An 18,361-nucleotide genomic window follows, 5' to 3' on the forward strand; every position below is an offset into this window, starting at 1 on the left:
ACTTACTTCATATTTTTCTCAGATAGTTCACACAGGACTCATCACTGATCAGCCAGTCACTCTTTCCATTTTTGAGACCAGGAGATTATTTTTAATTGCCAGAAACTCTGAATGTGCATGTATGGAAATAATATTTCCCTTTGAATTAGTTGGCTGTCACAATATCGTAGAGTTTGCCAATTAACTTGCATTGTTTACCAGTTATATTTTTTAAAAATTGAACATGTAGAGAGACAAATTTTAGCATGACACGTTTTAATACAGACTTTGTTTTATGCTATATAAAGAAATGTGAAAGACTTCTTCATATGATTTATATAAGGATGTTGGGAAATTAATCTTGTTGTAAAGTTATAGAGTCATATAGTGTGGCAACAGACCCTTCAGTCCAACATAATCCCAAACTAAACTAATCCCACCTGCCTGTGCTTGGCCCATATCCTTCCAAACATTTATTCATGTACTTACCTAAATGCCTTTTAAACATTGTAACTGTACCCACATCCATCACTGCTTCTGGCACTTCATTCCACATACTGACCACTCTCTGTGCAAAAAAAAAGTTACCTTTCATGTCTTTTTTAAATCTTTCTCCTCTTACCTTAAAAATATACCCCCTAGTCTTGAAACCCCCTGCCAAGTGAAAGGATATCAGCCATTCACCTTATCTATACCTCTCATGATTTTATAAACCTCTAAGGTCACCCCCCAACCTCCTATGCGCCAATGAAAAAAGTCCCAGTCTATCCAGCCACTCCTTATAACTCAAACCCACTGTTCCTGGCAATATCCTCGTCAATCTTTTCTAAACCCTCTCCAGCTTAATAATATCCTTCCTATATCAGGGTGACCAGGACTGGACACAGTACTCAAGAAGAGGCCTTACCAATGTCCTATACAAACTCAAAATAATGTCCCAAATCCTATCCTCAAAGGTCTGAGCAATGAAGGCAAGAGTGCTAAATGCCTTCTTAACCATGCTGTCTACATGTAATGCAAAATTCACAGAATTATGAGCTTGAACCCCAAGATGTCTATCTTGTACAACACAATCCAAGGCCCTACTTTTAATTGTATAAGCCCTTCCCTTGTTTGTTTTACCAAATGCAATACCTCGCATTCAAGTTAAATTCCATCTGCCAGTCCTCAGCCCATTGACCCAATTGATCAAGATCTCTTTGTAATATTAGATAACCTACTTCACTGTCCACTATACCACCAATTTTGGTGTCATCCACAAACTTACTAACTATGCCTTCTATATTCTCATTTCAAGCATTTACATAAATGACAAACAAAAGTGGACCCAGCACCAATCCCTGTGGACCACCATTGGTAACAGCCCTTTAGTCCAAGAAACAAACCCGCTCCACCACTCTCTGTCTCCTGCTGTTAAGCCAATTTTGTATCTAATTGGCAAGCTCACCCTGAATCTCATGCGAACAAACTTTACTGATTAGTCTACTGTATGGAACCTTGTCAAAGGCTTTATAAAATTCCATGTAAACCATGTCTACTGTTCTCGCCCTCATCAATCTTCTTGGTTACTTAAAAAAAAAACTTAATCAGGTTCTTTTAAAGCTGGATTAGTGTATACCACAATAGATTTCCTCTTTGTACCTGCAACATGTTGATTTAAGCTAACCACATAACCCTGAAAGCCCCTGGAGTGTCTGGAGTAAATGAAGGTCCATTGTATCCATTCAGTTTTGTGAAATACTCCAGCAACTTTAGCACTGGGAAATAAATGGACTTGGACTCAGTGGGTTAATAGGATCATGAAGTTAATGAGCAGCTATTAACAAATACCTTTCAAATAATGTTTACCTCACCTGATCTTCTGCAGCAACCAGAAGGGCTCAATGACAGCAATCATTAACACAATTGCAAATGTCTCAGGCTATGTCTTGGTGTGACTACATTCTTGCAAATGAATCCTGTGAGGGTTACAGCAGTATGTTTGATTGATAATGTAACAAGATCAATATATTTTGGAACATGTGATATGATTTTTTTGTTGTCGCATGTACCAATTTACAGTGAAAAGTATTGTATATTAATTAACCAGACAAATCATGCCTTGCATAAGTGCATCAGGGAAAAAGAACAGAATGCAGAATATAGTGTTACTGCGACAGAGAAGGTGCAGAGAAAGATCAGCTCTAATATACGAAAGGTCTGTTTACAAGTCTGATAACAATGGGGAAGAATCAGGTCGATATGATATGAATATTTTGTGTTTACACACCTGTAAGTATGACTATCGAATCAGATGTGGTTGAATTCACAGACAAAGAAAAGTCCCTATCTGTGCACATCTTTTGTAAGACCTCACCACCACCAACCCCGATTTCCGTGCTTTTGTTTTCTGCTTGTTCTGGCATTAAGCCTAGTCATAGTCTAGACCAACAATCAAAGTGTTTCTAAGCTGTACAAATAACCTTGGACGGGAAATTTGTGCAATCTTTTGCTTTGGTCATTGAATAAAGCCATACAGTATTTTAGCACAGATGAAAATTGTCCCACCTGTCAATATCTCTCTGATTTGAAAATGTTCCCTTAATCCCAGGTCATGTGAAATTGCTCTTTCTATTAAAATAAATGGGTTGATATTTCAGCCAAAACAGATTAAAAAATCACACAGAAAATCAACCATTCCTATCTCTAAATTAGAAGAAATCTCAAATGTATTTTCAACATGATAGCCATGCAAAATTGTTACTTCTGTGCAAAGAAATGTTGATAGCAGTATTTTAAAGCACATTTCATATCTTCTCAAATGGCTTGCACCAAAAACTATAAAATTGTGAACATGTATGTTTAAGGTTTGGCAGCACCTGTGAAGAGAAATCAGAGTTAATGCTTCGGGCCTAGTGACCCTTTCTCCGACCTTTCTGATTACTGATAACTCTGATTTCTCTTCCCATATGCTGCCAGACCTGCTGAGCTTTTCCAGCAACTTCTGTTTTTGTTGCTGATTTACAGCATCTGCAGTTCTTTCGGTTTTGATTATGTTTAAGGTTTGTTCATTTAAATATCTCCTCCCTGCCCACTCCAACATCAGTTGAGACACCTGAATGACGTCAGAAGGGATTGTCTTAAGTGACCATAGTTTGTAGATTTTGTAATTCATTGGTTAAAATTCTGTAACATAAATCATTTTACAGCTAATATTTGAATGACTTTTACTTTCATGCCTTGTACATACTTGTTCGCCCAAGAACAAAGGAAACGTATCGGAAAATAACATTAAATTCTTAACGATGTGGATTTAATGAAAGCAGTATAAGTCTGTATTTTGAATTTTAGATATTTTTGAATAATATTCTAACTGTTATTAATTGGTTTCAAATAACTTCCAATTTTCCAGTGAGGAAGGTATTATACATTTCCCCACCAACATTTTAAAAAACAGTAAAGCCTAAGACAAGAGTATATGCTGTCAAGGTATACACAGTTGTTTCAATGGAGAAAGGAATGGATTAAAGACACAGTAACCAGTCACATTGATTACATTTCCTCCACCTTGCTCCCTTATTCCATTCTCCTTCAGATTTGTACTAAAAAGAGCAGCTTTCAAAACATTTTACTTTTTCCTCAATTTCACAAGGCTTTCAACCATAAACTTACCCATTCCCCTTCCTTCCAGAACTATAATAGGATTGCCCTTACCTCACCTCTGTGTCATCAGCCTCCACCGTTTCCACTGCCTTCATATAATGTCAAGACCAAACATATCTATTCCCTTCCCTTCCCTTGCAGCGTTCCATAGGGGCCATTCCCTCTGTCAATACGCTGCTCCATGACCCAATCAACCAACACCACCTCTCATTCTCTTGGAATCTTACTGTGCAAATGTTTTCAAAATAATTAAATGGGCTTACAATTTTCAAAATAATGCACAGTTGGCAATAGCAAAGGAAGTTTCATGAAAAATTGATGTAGCTTCAAGTGATAAAAGGAGTTTTGAGACAAGTACATGTTAATTAAGTATTGTTCCTTTTTAATCTTGTGTCATTTATCTTAAATGTTAATGGTTTCTGTTTCCACAGATTCTGCCAGATTTTCTGAGTATTTTCAATATTTCCTGTTTTTACTTCCAGTATACATGGTGTTTTTCTTTTCTGACCAGCCAGTAATTAATAATCTCCATTATTGCAAATCGTAGCTTCAGATGATGGTGAACTTCCCACAAGTAGCACTTTGAAAGCTTCAGAAAAGTCAACTATGGAGCAGTTAGTAGAGCGGGCGTGTTTTCGAGACTACCAGCGGCTGGGTCTGGGAACTATCAGTGCAAACTCATCACGTTCTAAGGCAGAGCACTTCAGGATAACTGCTGCCAATAGGATGTATTTACTGTGCAGAAGGTTAGTATGTTTTACGTCTTCTTTGTAGCCTGGGTCAGTGCTTGTTCATAACACAAATGCATTGTGGTAAATTAATGTGCAGGTCTTCAATATCAGTGAAATACTTCAAAATTAATTAAATGGAATCACAATGTTAACACCAGTGAAACATTGGCAATAACAAACTAGCTTCATGCATAGTTCATCAGCTTCAAGTGACAAAAAGGAATTTTGGACAAGTACAGGTCAATTAAGCAAAACACCTTTTAGACCTTGTGACCAGCTAAATTTACTGTTGCATTTTGAAATCATTTGATTACTATATTGATATTTCGTACCAAAGTCATTAATGGAGTGAAAGAAATATATTTTAGATCCTTTTTAAAATGTATTGTACACGTGCTCACTTTGCAGCAGCGGTCAGTAGAAAGTGATCAAGAATGTGAACTTGACTTTTGTTTTGCCCAAGATCCTAGTTTAGGGGCATTGTGGCAGAATTGGTTACCCAGATACGTATCTTCTGTGCAATATTGTGGGAATGTGATGCTGTAACAATAGCCAAAAACCTGGCTCGAATAAAGGGCCAGATTGGGTAATAAGTCTTCCTCAATACAAGGTACTCAGGAAAAATAGAAAAAAGAGGAAAGGTAACCATATTGCTTAGGGAGAACATTACAATGCTGGAGAGTTCCCTGGAAGGGTACGCACACAATATATTTCGTTAGAGCTAAGAAGCTAATATTGCATTCTTGGTTTATTCTATAGACCACTAACCAGTGTAAAAGATCTAGAGGAACAAATTTGGAAGAGAATTACATGAATGTGCAAAATCTCTAGAATTGTTATAATGGGAAACTTTGTACAGTTTTGAATAGTTATAGTTTAAAGGGAAGTGTTTCTGAAAAGTGTTCAGGAGTATTTTCAGAAGTATTATGTTTCCAACCCAAGATGGAAGGAAGCATTGTTGAATCTGATTCTGGGAAAAGAGATCTGTCAAGTGAATCAAGTATCAATAGAATATTTGAAGGACAGTGATCAGAATATCATAAATGTTAGTTTAGCTATGGAAAAGGACAATATGGGAGCCCCAATTTCAACAGAAACAGATCTGACTCAGATAAATTAAAATCAAAGACTGGCACACAAAACTGTAACTGAATAATGGTTTACATTTAAAGAAGAGATGGTTCAGGTGCTGAGAAGGTATATTCTCAGGAGGCGGAAACATAGGACAAACTAATCCCGAACACCGTGTATGGCGAAAGAGATGGTGCAAACGATAGACAATCAGTTGATACCAGAAATGAGAACCAGGTGAATACGAAGTTCAGAGGTGTTACTTTTGTCCTAATTTGTGAAGAAAAAACCAAAATATGTACTTATTTGATCTGCAGTCATCAAATTTATTCAAATCCCAGCATCCACCACACTTTGGGGTAGTGCATTCCACAGATTAACAACCCTTTGAGAGAACTAATTTCTCTGCACCTGTTTTAAATCTGCTACTCCTTACCTTAAAACAATGACCTCTCGTTCTAGATTGTTCCATGTGAGGAAGCACCCTTTCTACATCTACTCTGTCAATCCCCTTCAACATCTTATATTTCTCAGTTAGTTTTCCTCATTCTTCCATACAGTATAGGCCTAAACCGCGCAATCTCTCTTCATAAGATAAACCTTTCGTCTCTGGAATCAACTTACTGAACCTCCTTTGAACTGCCTCCAAAGCAATTACAACCACCTCAAGTAAGAGGATCAAAATTGATGCAGTCTCACTAATGCCTTGTACAGTTGCAGCAATGCTTCTTTACTTGTGTACTCTGTTCCTTTAGCATTAAGTCTCAAAATTCCAATTGCCTTCTTATTACGTGTTGTACCTAAAAACTAGCTTTCTGTGATTCATGCACAAGGACACCCAGATTCCTCTGTACCAAAGCAGTCTCAAGTTTCTGTCCGTTTAGATAAACTGCCTTTGTATTCCTACAACCAAAATGGATAATCTCACACTTATCCACGTTAAACTTCATCTGCCAAATTTTGGGCCATTCACCGAACCTAACCATAATCCACTTGCCAATTTCTTAATTCTTCATTGCAACTTATTTCTCACCTATTCTGCCATCTGCAAATTTGGGTATAGTATTCCCTATCCCCACATCCAAGTCACTATGTAGATTGTAAGGACTGAACCCTGTAACATTCCATTAGATATGTCTTGCTAACCAGAGAAAGACCCATTTATCCCAACTGTCTGCTTTCTGTTGGTTAGCCAATCCCATGTGAGCTTATCTTATGTATTAACCTTAGGTGCAGTACCTTATCAAATGCCTTCTATAAGTCCAGATATGCTACATCTACAGGTTCCTCGTTATCCAATTTGCTTGTTATATCTTCAAAGACCTCCAGCAAATTAGTCAAACATGAACTACAATTCATAAACCATATTGATTCTGATGAATTGTACTTTGACTTTCCAAATGTCCGGTTCTTACTTCCTTAATAATGGATTCTAACAATTTCTTAATGAAGTTAACTAGCTGGTCTGTCATTTCCTACTTTCTGTTTCCCTCTGTTTTTGAATAAGGGTGTTATATCAGCATTTTTCTAATCCACTGCAACCTTTCCTGCATCCAGGGATTTTTGGAATATTATTACCAGATGGTCCACTGTCTCTGCTGCCACTTCCTTTAAGACCATGGGATGCAGACCATCAGTCCCTAGGGACTTGTTTGCCTTCAATTACAATAGGTTGCTCAGTACTTTTTTCCCTGTGATAACAAGTTCCTTCCCTTCTCTAACCTCTACATTACCTGTTACTATGGGGAGTGCAATGATGGTTTACCAGCCTGATGCCTGGGATGGCGGGACTGCTGTATGAAGTGAGAGTGAATTGGTTAGGGCAATATTTACTGGAGTTTAGAAGAATGAAGGGTGTATCTTTCATTCCTATAAAATCTAACAGGGTAGGCACAGAAGGATATTCCTGATGACCAGGAAGTCCAGGAATGGGTCACAATTTAGGGATACCGGGGTAGGCTATTTAGGACTGTGATGAGGAGAAATTTCTTCACCCAGATAGTTGCTGAGTCTGTGGATTTCTTTGCCACAGAAAGCGGTTGAAACCAAAACATTGCATGCTTTCAAGAAGGAGTTAGGTATAGTTGTTAGGGCTAAAGGGATCAAAAGATATGGGGAGAAAGCAGGGACAGGGTACTGAATTGGATGCTCAGAAGTGATCATAGTGAATGGAAGATCAAGTTTGAAGGGCTGAATGGCCTACTCACGTTCCTGTTTTCTCTTTTTCTGTTTAATAAGAGGTGGCAAGGAATCTACTAGATATGTAAGCAGCCTTGATTTAAACAGAACAGGGCAGGATAAATAGGAAAAAAGTAAGGGAGGGAATTATCACTTGGGAATAAGTAATGGAGCTATAAGTAGAGTCCAAATAAATGGCTAAACATATAGTCAAAGAAAATCCTATTAAAAGAGAATTAAAATGTCTGTGCATGAATGCACACAGTGCCTATAGTTTAAAAAAAAAGCTGGACACAAACATGTTGTGAGGAGCCAGTTGTGGTAGGGATAGTTGGGACAGGGAAATAAAGACTGGGAATTAAACATTGAAGGATGTAGCACATTTAGATATGGTAAGGCAAACAAGGAGGTAAAGTAGCTGTATTTATTCAGGATAACATGGTCAGTAGGATAAAGAGACATTCAGCAAAGAGATGAAATAGAATTGATGTGGATAAATGTAAGAAAGGATCCATCACATTAATAGGTCTAGCCTACAGACCACTTAATAGTGGAAGAGAGACATAGGAAGATTTATGCAGATAAATTAGAAATTGAATAAGGAAAATTAGAATAACAATAATGATGAGGTGTTTCAACCATCTTGATATTATCGAACAGAAGATGGAGATCTGATCAGGATGAATTTGCAATTTAAAACAACCTAGGGAAGAGACATCAGAGGTATTACTAATTCATTCATTTTAAACATGCACATTGCTCGAAGATTGGTGGATAGCTAATATAATTGTTTTGTTTAAAGAGCGGAACAGAAGATATGTGAGGAATTAAAGATCAGCCAGCTTAATGTCAGTGGGAGGAAAAATAATAGATCCTTTCTCAAGAAAACAATATAACATCCAGAAATGAGAACTATAGCAATGAATAGTAAGAATGGATTTCAAAGGGGAAAATCTTCATTGACAAACTTTATTGATTTTTTTAAGTAGGTAAAAAATAATAGTGCAATAGATGTGTTTTTTCTAAATTTTGCACAGTGACAGAAGGCAAGTCATGATGATTCACAAGGATTAGTGTTGGGGCCACTGCTGTTCACAATTTATGTTAACAGTTTGAACAATGTTGTCAAAATACAATTTCTGAATTTGCAGATGATGCCAAGTTGTGGGGGATTTTCAATATTGACAAGGTCTAACAATTTTAATAAACTTGCAGAATTGACAAATATTTGTTGGATGAAGTTAAACATATAAATGTAGATAATACATTTGGTAGCAAGAATATATCATTTATTACTTAGAAGGTGAAAGGCTAGGTAGGATCACAAATGCATTAGTCATGGAATGTTCACCATATATTAGCAAGGCCAGAAAAAGAGGAGGTTTTATTCTAGAATGAAAGAATTGAAAAGTAGTGAAGTTATGCTAGACCTATAATGATGATTGTTTGGATTACACACGGGTAATTCCCCAGTTCAGAATGCTTCACAGCATGCTGAGAACAGCAAATGGTACATTTAAGCAATTATCAACCTGGTAACGTTAGATTGCAGCACCACATACCATGCACAAAGCAGTCATGTAAATAGTGGATCAGCTCAATGTTCTGCAGCCCTCTCACACCAAACTAACAGGAGGTGGTGGTTCCCTGAACCTCCATTTTCTCAAAGATTGCATTCACAACCACTTTCAGCCAAAGTATTATTTGGGCAATCTCAATCATAACTGCCAGTCTTTGAGCAATTTAATTCACTCCAGTTCAGTACACATCCACAAGCATGCGCTCCCTCTGCCATTGATGTTTAGTAGCAGTAGTATTATCTGCAAGATGCACTGAAGAAATTCACCAAAGATCCTTAGACAGCACCTTTCAAACCCACGAACAGGAATAGTCTTCAGGAATAGTGCCAGAAGACTGGAGACTAGCAAATGTTGTCCCCTTGTTCAAGAAGGGAAGTAGAGACAACCCTGGTAATTATAGACCAGTGAGCCTTACTTCGGTTGTGGGTAAAGTGTTGGAAAGGATTATAAGAGATAGGATTTATAATCATCTAGAAAGGAATAATTTGGTTAGGGATAGTCAACACGGTTTTGTGAAGGGTAGGTCGTGCCTCACAAACCTTATTGAGTTCTTTGAGAAGGTGACCAAACAGGTGGATGAGGGTAAAGCGGTTGATGTGGTGTATTTGGATTTCAGTAAAGCGTTTGATAAGGTTCCCCATGGTAGGCTATTGCAGAAAATACGGAGGCATGGGATTGAGGGTGATTTAGTGGTTTGGATCAGAAATTGGCTAGCTGTAAGAAGACAGAGGGTGGTGGTTGATGGGAAATGTTCATCCTGGAGTTCAGTTACTAGTGGTGTACCTCAAGGATCTGTTTTGGGGCCACTGCTGTTTGTCATTTTTATAAATGACCTGGATGAGGGCGTAGAAGGATGGGTTAGTAAATTTGCGGATGACACCAAAGTCGGTGGAGTTGTGGATAGTGCGGAAGGATGTTGCAGGTTACAGAGGGACATAGATAAGCTGCAGAGCTGGGCTGAGAGGTGGCAAATGGAGTTTAATGCGGAAAAGTGTGAGGTGATTCACTTTGGAAGGAATAACAAGAATACAGAGTACTGGGCTAATGGTAAGATTCTTGGTAGTGTGGATGAGCAGAAAGATCTCGGTGTCCATGTGCATAGATCACTGAAAGTTGCCACCCAGGTTGATAGCGTTGTTAAGAAGGCGTACAGTATGTTAGGTTTTATTGGTAGAGGGATTGAGTTTCGGAGCCATGAGGTCATGTTGCAGCTGTACAAAACTCTGGTGCGGCCGCACTTGGAGTATTGCGTACAGTTCTGGTCACCGCATTATAGGAAGGATGTGGAAGCATTGGAAAGGGTGCAGAGGAGATTTACCAGGATGTTGCCTGGTATGGAGGGAAGGTCTTATGAGGAAAGGCTGAGGGTCTTGAGGCTGTTCTCGTTAGAGAGAAGAAGGTTAAGAGGTGACTTGATAGAGACATACAAAATGATCAGAGGATTAGATAGGAGCCTTTTTCCTCGGATGGTGATGGCTAGCACGAGGGGACATAGCTTTAAATTGAGGGGTGATAGATATAGGACAGATGTCAGAGGTAGGTTCTTTACTCAGAGAGTAGTAAGGGCGTGGAATGCCCTGCCTGCAAAAATAGTAGACTCGCCCACTTTAAGGGCATTTAAATGGTCATTGGATAAACATATGGATGATAATGGAATAGTTTAGGTTAGATGGGCTTCAGATTGGTTTCACAGGTCGGCACAGCATCGAGGGCCGAAGGGCCTGTACTGTGCTGTAATGTTTTATGTTCTATGAACATTTCCATTCAGAAGGACAAGGGTGGCAGATACATGAGAACACCATCACCTGCAAATTCCCCTATAAGCCACTCACTATTCTGACTTGGAAATAAATCATTGTTCCTTAACCATTGCTGGGTCAAAATCCTGGAACTGCCTTCATAAAGGCTTGTGGGTCAACCTAAAGCACTTGGGCTGCAGCAGTTCAAGAAGGCCACTCAACCCCACCTTCTCAAGGGCAACTAGGGATGGGCACTAAATGCTAGTCAGCCGGAGATGCCCATGTCTCACGACTGAATAAAATAGGAAAAATCTACATAGCATATTAAAATCCCAGCTATGAAACCCAGTGCTCAAGAATCAAGAAGATCAAGATATTCCAGTACAGCTAAAACACTAGCATGTAAGGGACCCTGAGGAAGATTGATCACATATTTTTCTTTCACCAAAGGGCAAGATTAATACAATCCAACCAATCACCACTCTAATGACTTATTTGCAATCAGCAATGATAAACAAGTTTTCAACTATGCTGTCAAATGGTACTTACTCACCAATAACCAATGTTACACATTTGCATTCTGCCAGGAATTTCTTGGGACTGTAGCCTCAAACTATTTTTCAAAAACTCATTCATGAAGCAGCTGGAGTTTCCTCCATCGTAAGGTCAGAATTAAAGCTGTTTGCTGATGACTGCATAGTGTTCAGTTCCATCCAGAATTCCTCAGATGCTAGCGTTTAGTTTTGGGCTGATCATTGGCAAATTTGGGTTCCACTTCTGCCATTTGACTACACTGTCAATTTGATTGTCTTCTAATGATTATGATAGTCAACCTTCATTTCCAAAAATGGTTTTATAATTTTTCCAATACTGGGTCATCACTGTGTACAAGTTGACTGCTGCATTTTTCTACAATATACCAAAAATTCTGCTTCAAAATTACTACAGTGACGTAGGATATACCAGAGTCAGTAAAATAGATGTGCACGTGTGTGATATAGATATTATATGTGCACACATGCATGCAAGATATATATTAATTTATTTTCTCTCAATACTAGTAATGATTCTTTGGCCCTACTTTTTTCCCCCAACCCATTCCTGTTGTGATTGCCAGGTGTTCAAGGTGTCTGAGACTTCCTGTAAGTTCCCAAACGTAATGCCTCCTTGCACCAAAACTCCACTGCAATAAATGTTGGACTGTGGAACATTGAGTAGGAGGTAGTCATAGTAGAATAGATGCTTCTTATTCATTAGTACTTCATCTTCTCTACAAAAATGCAATTGAATAAATAACAAATCTTCTTTTGAATTACTTACGTTCAACATAATGTGCCATACGCTGAAAATATTAGACATGCAGATAAGAAAATCCGACAAAAACAGAATAACAGGGAGGAACTTTTCACGTGAAACAGTCTCCAAAGATATTATTTGTTCTTTAGTGAAATTAAGTTGAGTAATGAGTATTTTTTGACCATTGAAGAATTTTTGCTAGCAAGTTATCCATAACATAACACAACTTATCCTTTCTTTAATGTAGTTACCCTGGACTTGTGGTCGTACCTCAGTCAGTATTGGACAGCAGCTTACAGAAGGTTGCACGTTGTTATCGACACAACAGGCTTCCAGTTGTTTGTTGGAAACACTCTAAAACAAAGGCCGTTCTGCTACGCTCTGGTGGATTCCATGGAAAAGGAGTTGTGGGTCTCTTTAAATCCCAAAATCCACACTCAGCTGGTGAGATTTGTGCTCTATATGTGCATTATGTATTTTAATCTTTAAGGAACATTGCTGAAGTGTTGTTTTTACAAAAAAAGTTAATTATTCAAACTTTGTCTCCTAATTCTTCAAAACTATAACTTACAACATTTTAATGTGCTTTTTTTAAATATAAAGACATGAGGATGGTTTCTTATTTGATATCAATTTCTGTACCATTTATCTGAATTGAAGTGGTCAAGCATGATTAAGCACAATTGCTCACAGTATGACTTCATCAATCAGCCATCATGGGCAGATGTATTTGTACTCCAGGATAGTATGTTCTTTCTGCCATAGTGGAACACTTATTTTATATAACAGGTTGACTAATGCCAAAATACATATGCAAACAATGGATTGAAGTAATGGTGTTTGCAGGACTGAATCTAGTGAATAACACTTTATGAAGCAATGACTTTGCTAATGTGCAGGGCTGCTAAGATTACATGCTTTACAACTCTATCAATCAAAATATTTAGCATTACCTGTAAATATAAATTATCATAAATTTAGCCTTTATAATTAATATCATTTGATTCATTAATTTAAATTTCCCCTTTGATCCCAATTGCATTGTTCATTACAATGAATTTTTTTTGGCCTAAAATCAATAGCATTTTCATTAAGTATTCACTATCCCCGTTTTGCAATAGGATTGTAACATTTGTTGTCCTCTGGCAACACCCTCGCACCTAAGGAGAATCGAAGGATCATGGCCAGAGCATCTACATTTTAAATCCTTGCTTCCCTCTGTAAAATCAAATGCATCCCATGTGGACCAGGCGACTTTTCCAGTATTGAGCGCTGCTAACCTTTTAAGTGCCACTTCTTTATTTTTATTTTATCCAAATAATTTCTTCCTTGTCTTTTACTGTTAAATTGACAGCATTTTCTTCAGATTCGACATACTCATTTAGTACCTCAGCCATGCTCAATGTCTCCTTGTGGTGATCTTTTTGATCATTAATCAACTCCATCCTTATTTGACTGCCATTTTACAACTTGTGTGTGTAGGAGATGTTTTAGAGTTCTCTTCTATGTATTTTGATCTCATCAATGCTGATATTTCTGTATGCCTTTTGTTCTCTTGCATCTGTGTGCTATCTGAATGCAGTTTGGTTCTCTACTGGATTATAAATCATGTATGTCATAAGTCTCATTTCAGTCTTGAGTTATTAAGGGAGCTGTAGTTCTTTATGCCCTCCTTTTCCCTTTGAGGATCTTTATTCTAAACACAAACAGTCTCCTCTTTGCAAGTGTCTAAAGGGGCAGCTACTGTTTTGCTTCCCAACTTTATAATCCTAATCCACTTGTCATAAATTATTTCTTAATTGGTGGATATTACTGAACTCTAGTTAACTATTTCGCATTTGATCTCTCCTCGCCCTTTCCCAGAACTATACTGAACCTGATGATATGAATACAGTTACCCAAATGTAATCCACGACTTTTCCCACTTCATTCTCCAGAAGTAAGTGCAGCACAGCCTCATTTCTTGTTGGACTGGAAGCATGCTGATCAAGAAAACTCTTATACAAATTTCAGGAATTCCTGTTCTTTGCCCTTTTATGCTGTCACTATCCTTGTCTGTATTAGGATAATTGAATACCCCCATTATCATTACCCAGCACTCTAAACACCACTATTATTTATCATTTGATAATTAATTTTGTTGGTATTTTCTGTCTAACAAGATTTTGGTTTTATTTTTCCTGTTAGCCCCTGTGTCCTCAGAATCATCAAGTAGCCTTGAACAAGAGAAGTACCTACAAGCTTTGCTGAATGCAGTACCTAGCTTCTCCAGAATGAATGGCAGCAGCACACTTACTGGCCATCCCAATGTCATCCTGTCTCCAGGTGCAATTTTATATAAAAAAAAATTGTTGTGACTGTTGATGCTAGGGACTGTTTAACTTCAGCATGTGAGTTTCATTGATTGTGGACCCTCACTTTGTACAATAATCAAATTTTTTCAAAGAATGTTGGAAAGTTGCCTGCTCCAAGGCTTTTGTAATATTCCTCAGTACCACAGTTTACTCCTTGGAGATGTGTTGAATGGCACTGTAGTATTCTCTTCACCATTCACACAATGCTGGTGTAGCTGAAATCAGGATGCATCAGTTGCACTAGTTTGGAATTACATGATGACACACTGGATATCATGCAGCATTAAACATTTTTTTTCTGATAAACTGAGGAATCTTTCCATTCTTATTCCCTATCTAAATATTTTCTGATGTGTAGGGATATTTAAAAGCCCAGTTCCAAAAGGCATGCTAATTCGCATTTGCAGTAGTTATGATAAAATGGTTTCAGTTGTAGTAATTCTACTTCTCCTACTGTAAAACTGACAGTAATCACACTACTAATTGGGACAGTTGTGAAACCTTCCTTTGAAATGAATGTACTGTTTTATATCTATTTTTAAATATTTAAGTAAACCCAGTATTGTTATTTACAATTTAGTAAAGCAGAGAGAGGTAATACTTTGATAATGTATCCAGTAGAAGCTACCAATAATGGATTCAGAATGGATTCAGGAACCCTGGATGATGACAGATGTTGAAAATTTAGTCAAAAAGCAAAAGGAAGCTAATGTACGGGTTAGGAAATGAAATTAGACAATGACCTTCAGGAAGCAGGAAAGAACTTAAACAAAGAATAAGAAGGGTTAAAATGGGCCATGAAATGCCCTTAGCATTCACTTAGAGGCATCTGACTATAAAATTTAGACTGCTGGAAAGCATATGTTGAGCTAATCAAACTTAGCCCATACTTCACCCTGATGAAACAGTGCATTTCTTGCTTTGGTTCATTTTAATACTTTCATGTCATAAACTTTACCTGAACATTTTTAATCTTGAAAATCTACTTATTCCTAGTCTTGACATTTTAAGTAACAAATGGTTCATTAAGGATAAAGAGAAATTTTAAGAGCTTGGTTTTTCCTTTTGCATTCTCTCTGCCGCTTTTCTTACTTTTACTCCTTTTCTGAAAGCATTGATTCCTTGCTGAGGATACAGTTCCATGGTGCCAAGTATCCATTCATATTTTACTCAAAAGATATTAGATAGTAAGTGTCAGTTGAGGAACCAAAGACTTTCTCTTGTCTCGCCTTATCTGCATGGACCGATTATGAAACTTTGGACATTCCTGGACTGTGTGTCTTAGTTACTGAAAAGTGTAAACCTGAGTAATACGTATAATTAAATCCTTTTGTTTTTCCCTTTATCAATCCTTATTTATGGACAAATTAAATTCATTTTTTTTTAATATAGATACAGCAATTGACAAACGATACTCTCGAGCAACAAGTGTTGTAAAGCAGGTAGTCCCAGGACATTTGGATGTGCATCTTCCAAACAGTTTTACACGTGGAGGTTAGTTGTGTTATATTCTACCCTTATTTCAAAGTTCAGATTCAAGAAGTCAGGAATCATTAAAAGATCTTCCTTTATGTGTATCATTACTATTAAATGGGAAACTCTGAAATGTGGTTCTGAACATATAGGTAGATCTATCGAATGTATCAGCACAACAGAAGCAAGTTCCCAATCTCTCACCTTTTGCTAAGGGAAGCATGGTGCAGGTAGGGAGAGAAAATCATCGCTAACTAATACATTTGTCTTTGCACCTGAGAACATTAAAATAGGGATCACCCACAGGAGGAATGTGGCTCAAGAAGACTACAGGTTTTCAAAACAAAAGGAAGTTTCAGTGCTTACCAGAAGAACTTAGCAAAAACAAAGTTGAAGTCCAAGAATTACTTGTTATTTTCTGGATGTTATTTATCTTTATACCTTTGTTTTAAACTTGAAAGTGCCATCTCATGGCAACAGATTCACTTTTAGCCACAAGTTTTCGCCACATGTTTATCACAGTTAATGCAAGAATAAGTGTTTTTCCTGAGCTTAGTTTTCAGACTTATGACATATCTATATGCACAGGCAATGAGGAAAAAAATACTACATAGACGATCTCAGTCACATGTCTCTCTGCTACATACAATGGCTAGTGGTACCTGTGTTCAGGACACTACTCTGCCATCCTTTGGGTAAGCTGCTTGGAATTGGGAAGTCAATTATTTTTCAGTAATATAGATGGCAGGGAGAGAAAATGAAGGGGCATATAAACCTGTGTGGATAGGTGGAAAAAATTAGAATAGTCAGAGTTCAGGACCAGCATGTTCCTGAGAGGATGAAAAATAAGGATAGCATGATTCAGAAACCCTGGATGATGAGAGATGTTGAAAATTTAGTCAAAAAGCAAAAGGAAGCTCATGTAAGGGTTAGGAAATGAAATTAGACAATGACCTTGAGGAAACAGGAAAGAACTTAAACAAGGAATGAGGAGGGTTAAAATGGGCCATGAAATGCCCTTAGCAAGCAGGATTAATGAGAATCCCAAGGCATTCTATACATCTACTAGGAGCAGGAGGATAGTTTGGGAAAGAGTAGGTCCACTTAAGGACAAAGCATAGAGCCAGAGGAAATCAGTGACATTCTTAATGAGTACTTCACGTCAGTATTCATCAAGGAGAAGGACATGGATGGTGTTAAGATTCGGGAGGGCTATGTTGATATTCTAGGGCACATTGGATCAGCCCCTGGATACTGAGGGAGGCAGGGTAGGAGCTTCCTGGGGCCTTGGCAGAGAGCTTTGTGTTCTCTTATGCCACAAAAGGGGAACACGCCCCCATCTACATCAACAGAACTAAGATTGAGGGAGTGAAGACCATCAAGTTTCTTGGACTGACGATGACCAACAACCTGTCCTGGACTTCCCACATAAATGTGACAGTCAACAAGGCACAACAACACCTCTTCTTCCTCGGGTGGCTCAGGAAATTTGGCATGTCCATTAGGTCCCTCACCAACGTCTACAGATGCACCATTGAAAGCGTACTGTCTGGGTGCATAACAGCTTAGTTTGGCAACTGCTCTGCCCAGGACCATAAGACACTACAGAAGATGGTGTGTACAGCCTAGACCAGCGCGGAAGCCAAGCTTCCATCCATGGACTCTATTTACACGGCTCGCTGCCACAGAAAAACGGCCAACATCATCAAAGACCCATTGTACCCTGGTAATGACCTCCTACGACCTGTTCTGTCAGGCAGAAGACTTAGAAGCCTAAACACACACACAAACAGGTTCAGGAACAGCTTCCTTCCAGCGTTATCAGACTGCAGTTGGTTGGCTCGCCGAACTGGTTCATTGTTTCATAGACTTTTCGTTGCCATGTTGGGTAACATCATCAGTGCAGCCTCCAATAAAGTGCCATTGTGTTTTCCCGCCTGTTGTTTGAACTCTGGAGTCTCTTGAACTGGATTACCTCACTTCCGGTTTCCCTTCGCAGCGGAGTGTATGTGGGGTCGAGCTCTGTGTGTTTGTTGATGGCATTGTCATACTGTTGAGTGGACTCTAGCGTCAAATAATGTAACCTGCAATGTTACTGGTATGCCTCCAAGTCTTTTTGATGTGTACATCCTTTGCTTGCTGTGATCTGCCTGTACTGCTCGTAAACAAAGCTTTTCACTATATTTCGGTAAACGTGACAATAATCAATCAATCAATCAATCAGTCAATCAGAAAATGAGGTGAGTTCCCAGAGACTGGAGAATAGTCAGTGTTGTTCTTTTGTTTAAGGGCAACAGGGATAATCCAGGAAATTTATA

General features: G+C 38.2%; 1 protein-coding gene across 1 annotated transcript in view; it reads left to right on the forward strand.

Annotated features, from left to right (window-relative positions):
• The window catches only part of sbf2 (SET binding factor 2), a 207,845-nt gene that overhangs the window by 137,893 nt on the left and 51,591 nt on the right, over positions 1–18,361 (forward strand). Inside the window, exons 16-19 of the mRNA XM_048607330.1 lie at positions 4,169–4,367; positions 12,464–12,660; positions 14,404–14,541; positions 15,963–16,064. Coding sequence (XP_048463287.1) covers positions 4,169–4,367; positions 12,464–12,660; positions 14,404–14,541; positions 15,963–16,064 — 636 coding nt within the window. The remainder of the gene's footprint in view (positions 1–4,168; positions 4,368–12,463; positions 12,661–14,403; positions 14,542–15,962; positions 16,065–18,361) is intronic.

The sequence above is a fragment of the Rhincodon typus genome, chromosome 17 (assembly GCF_021869965.1).
Source record: "Rhincodon typus isolate 14 chromosome 17, sRhiTyp1.1, whole genome shotgun sequence".
NCBI classification, from domain to species: Eukaryota; Metazoa; Chordata; class Chondrichthyes; order Orectolobiformes; family Rhincodontidae; genus Rhincodon; species Rhincodon typus.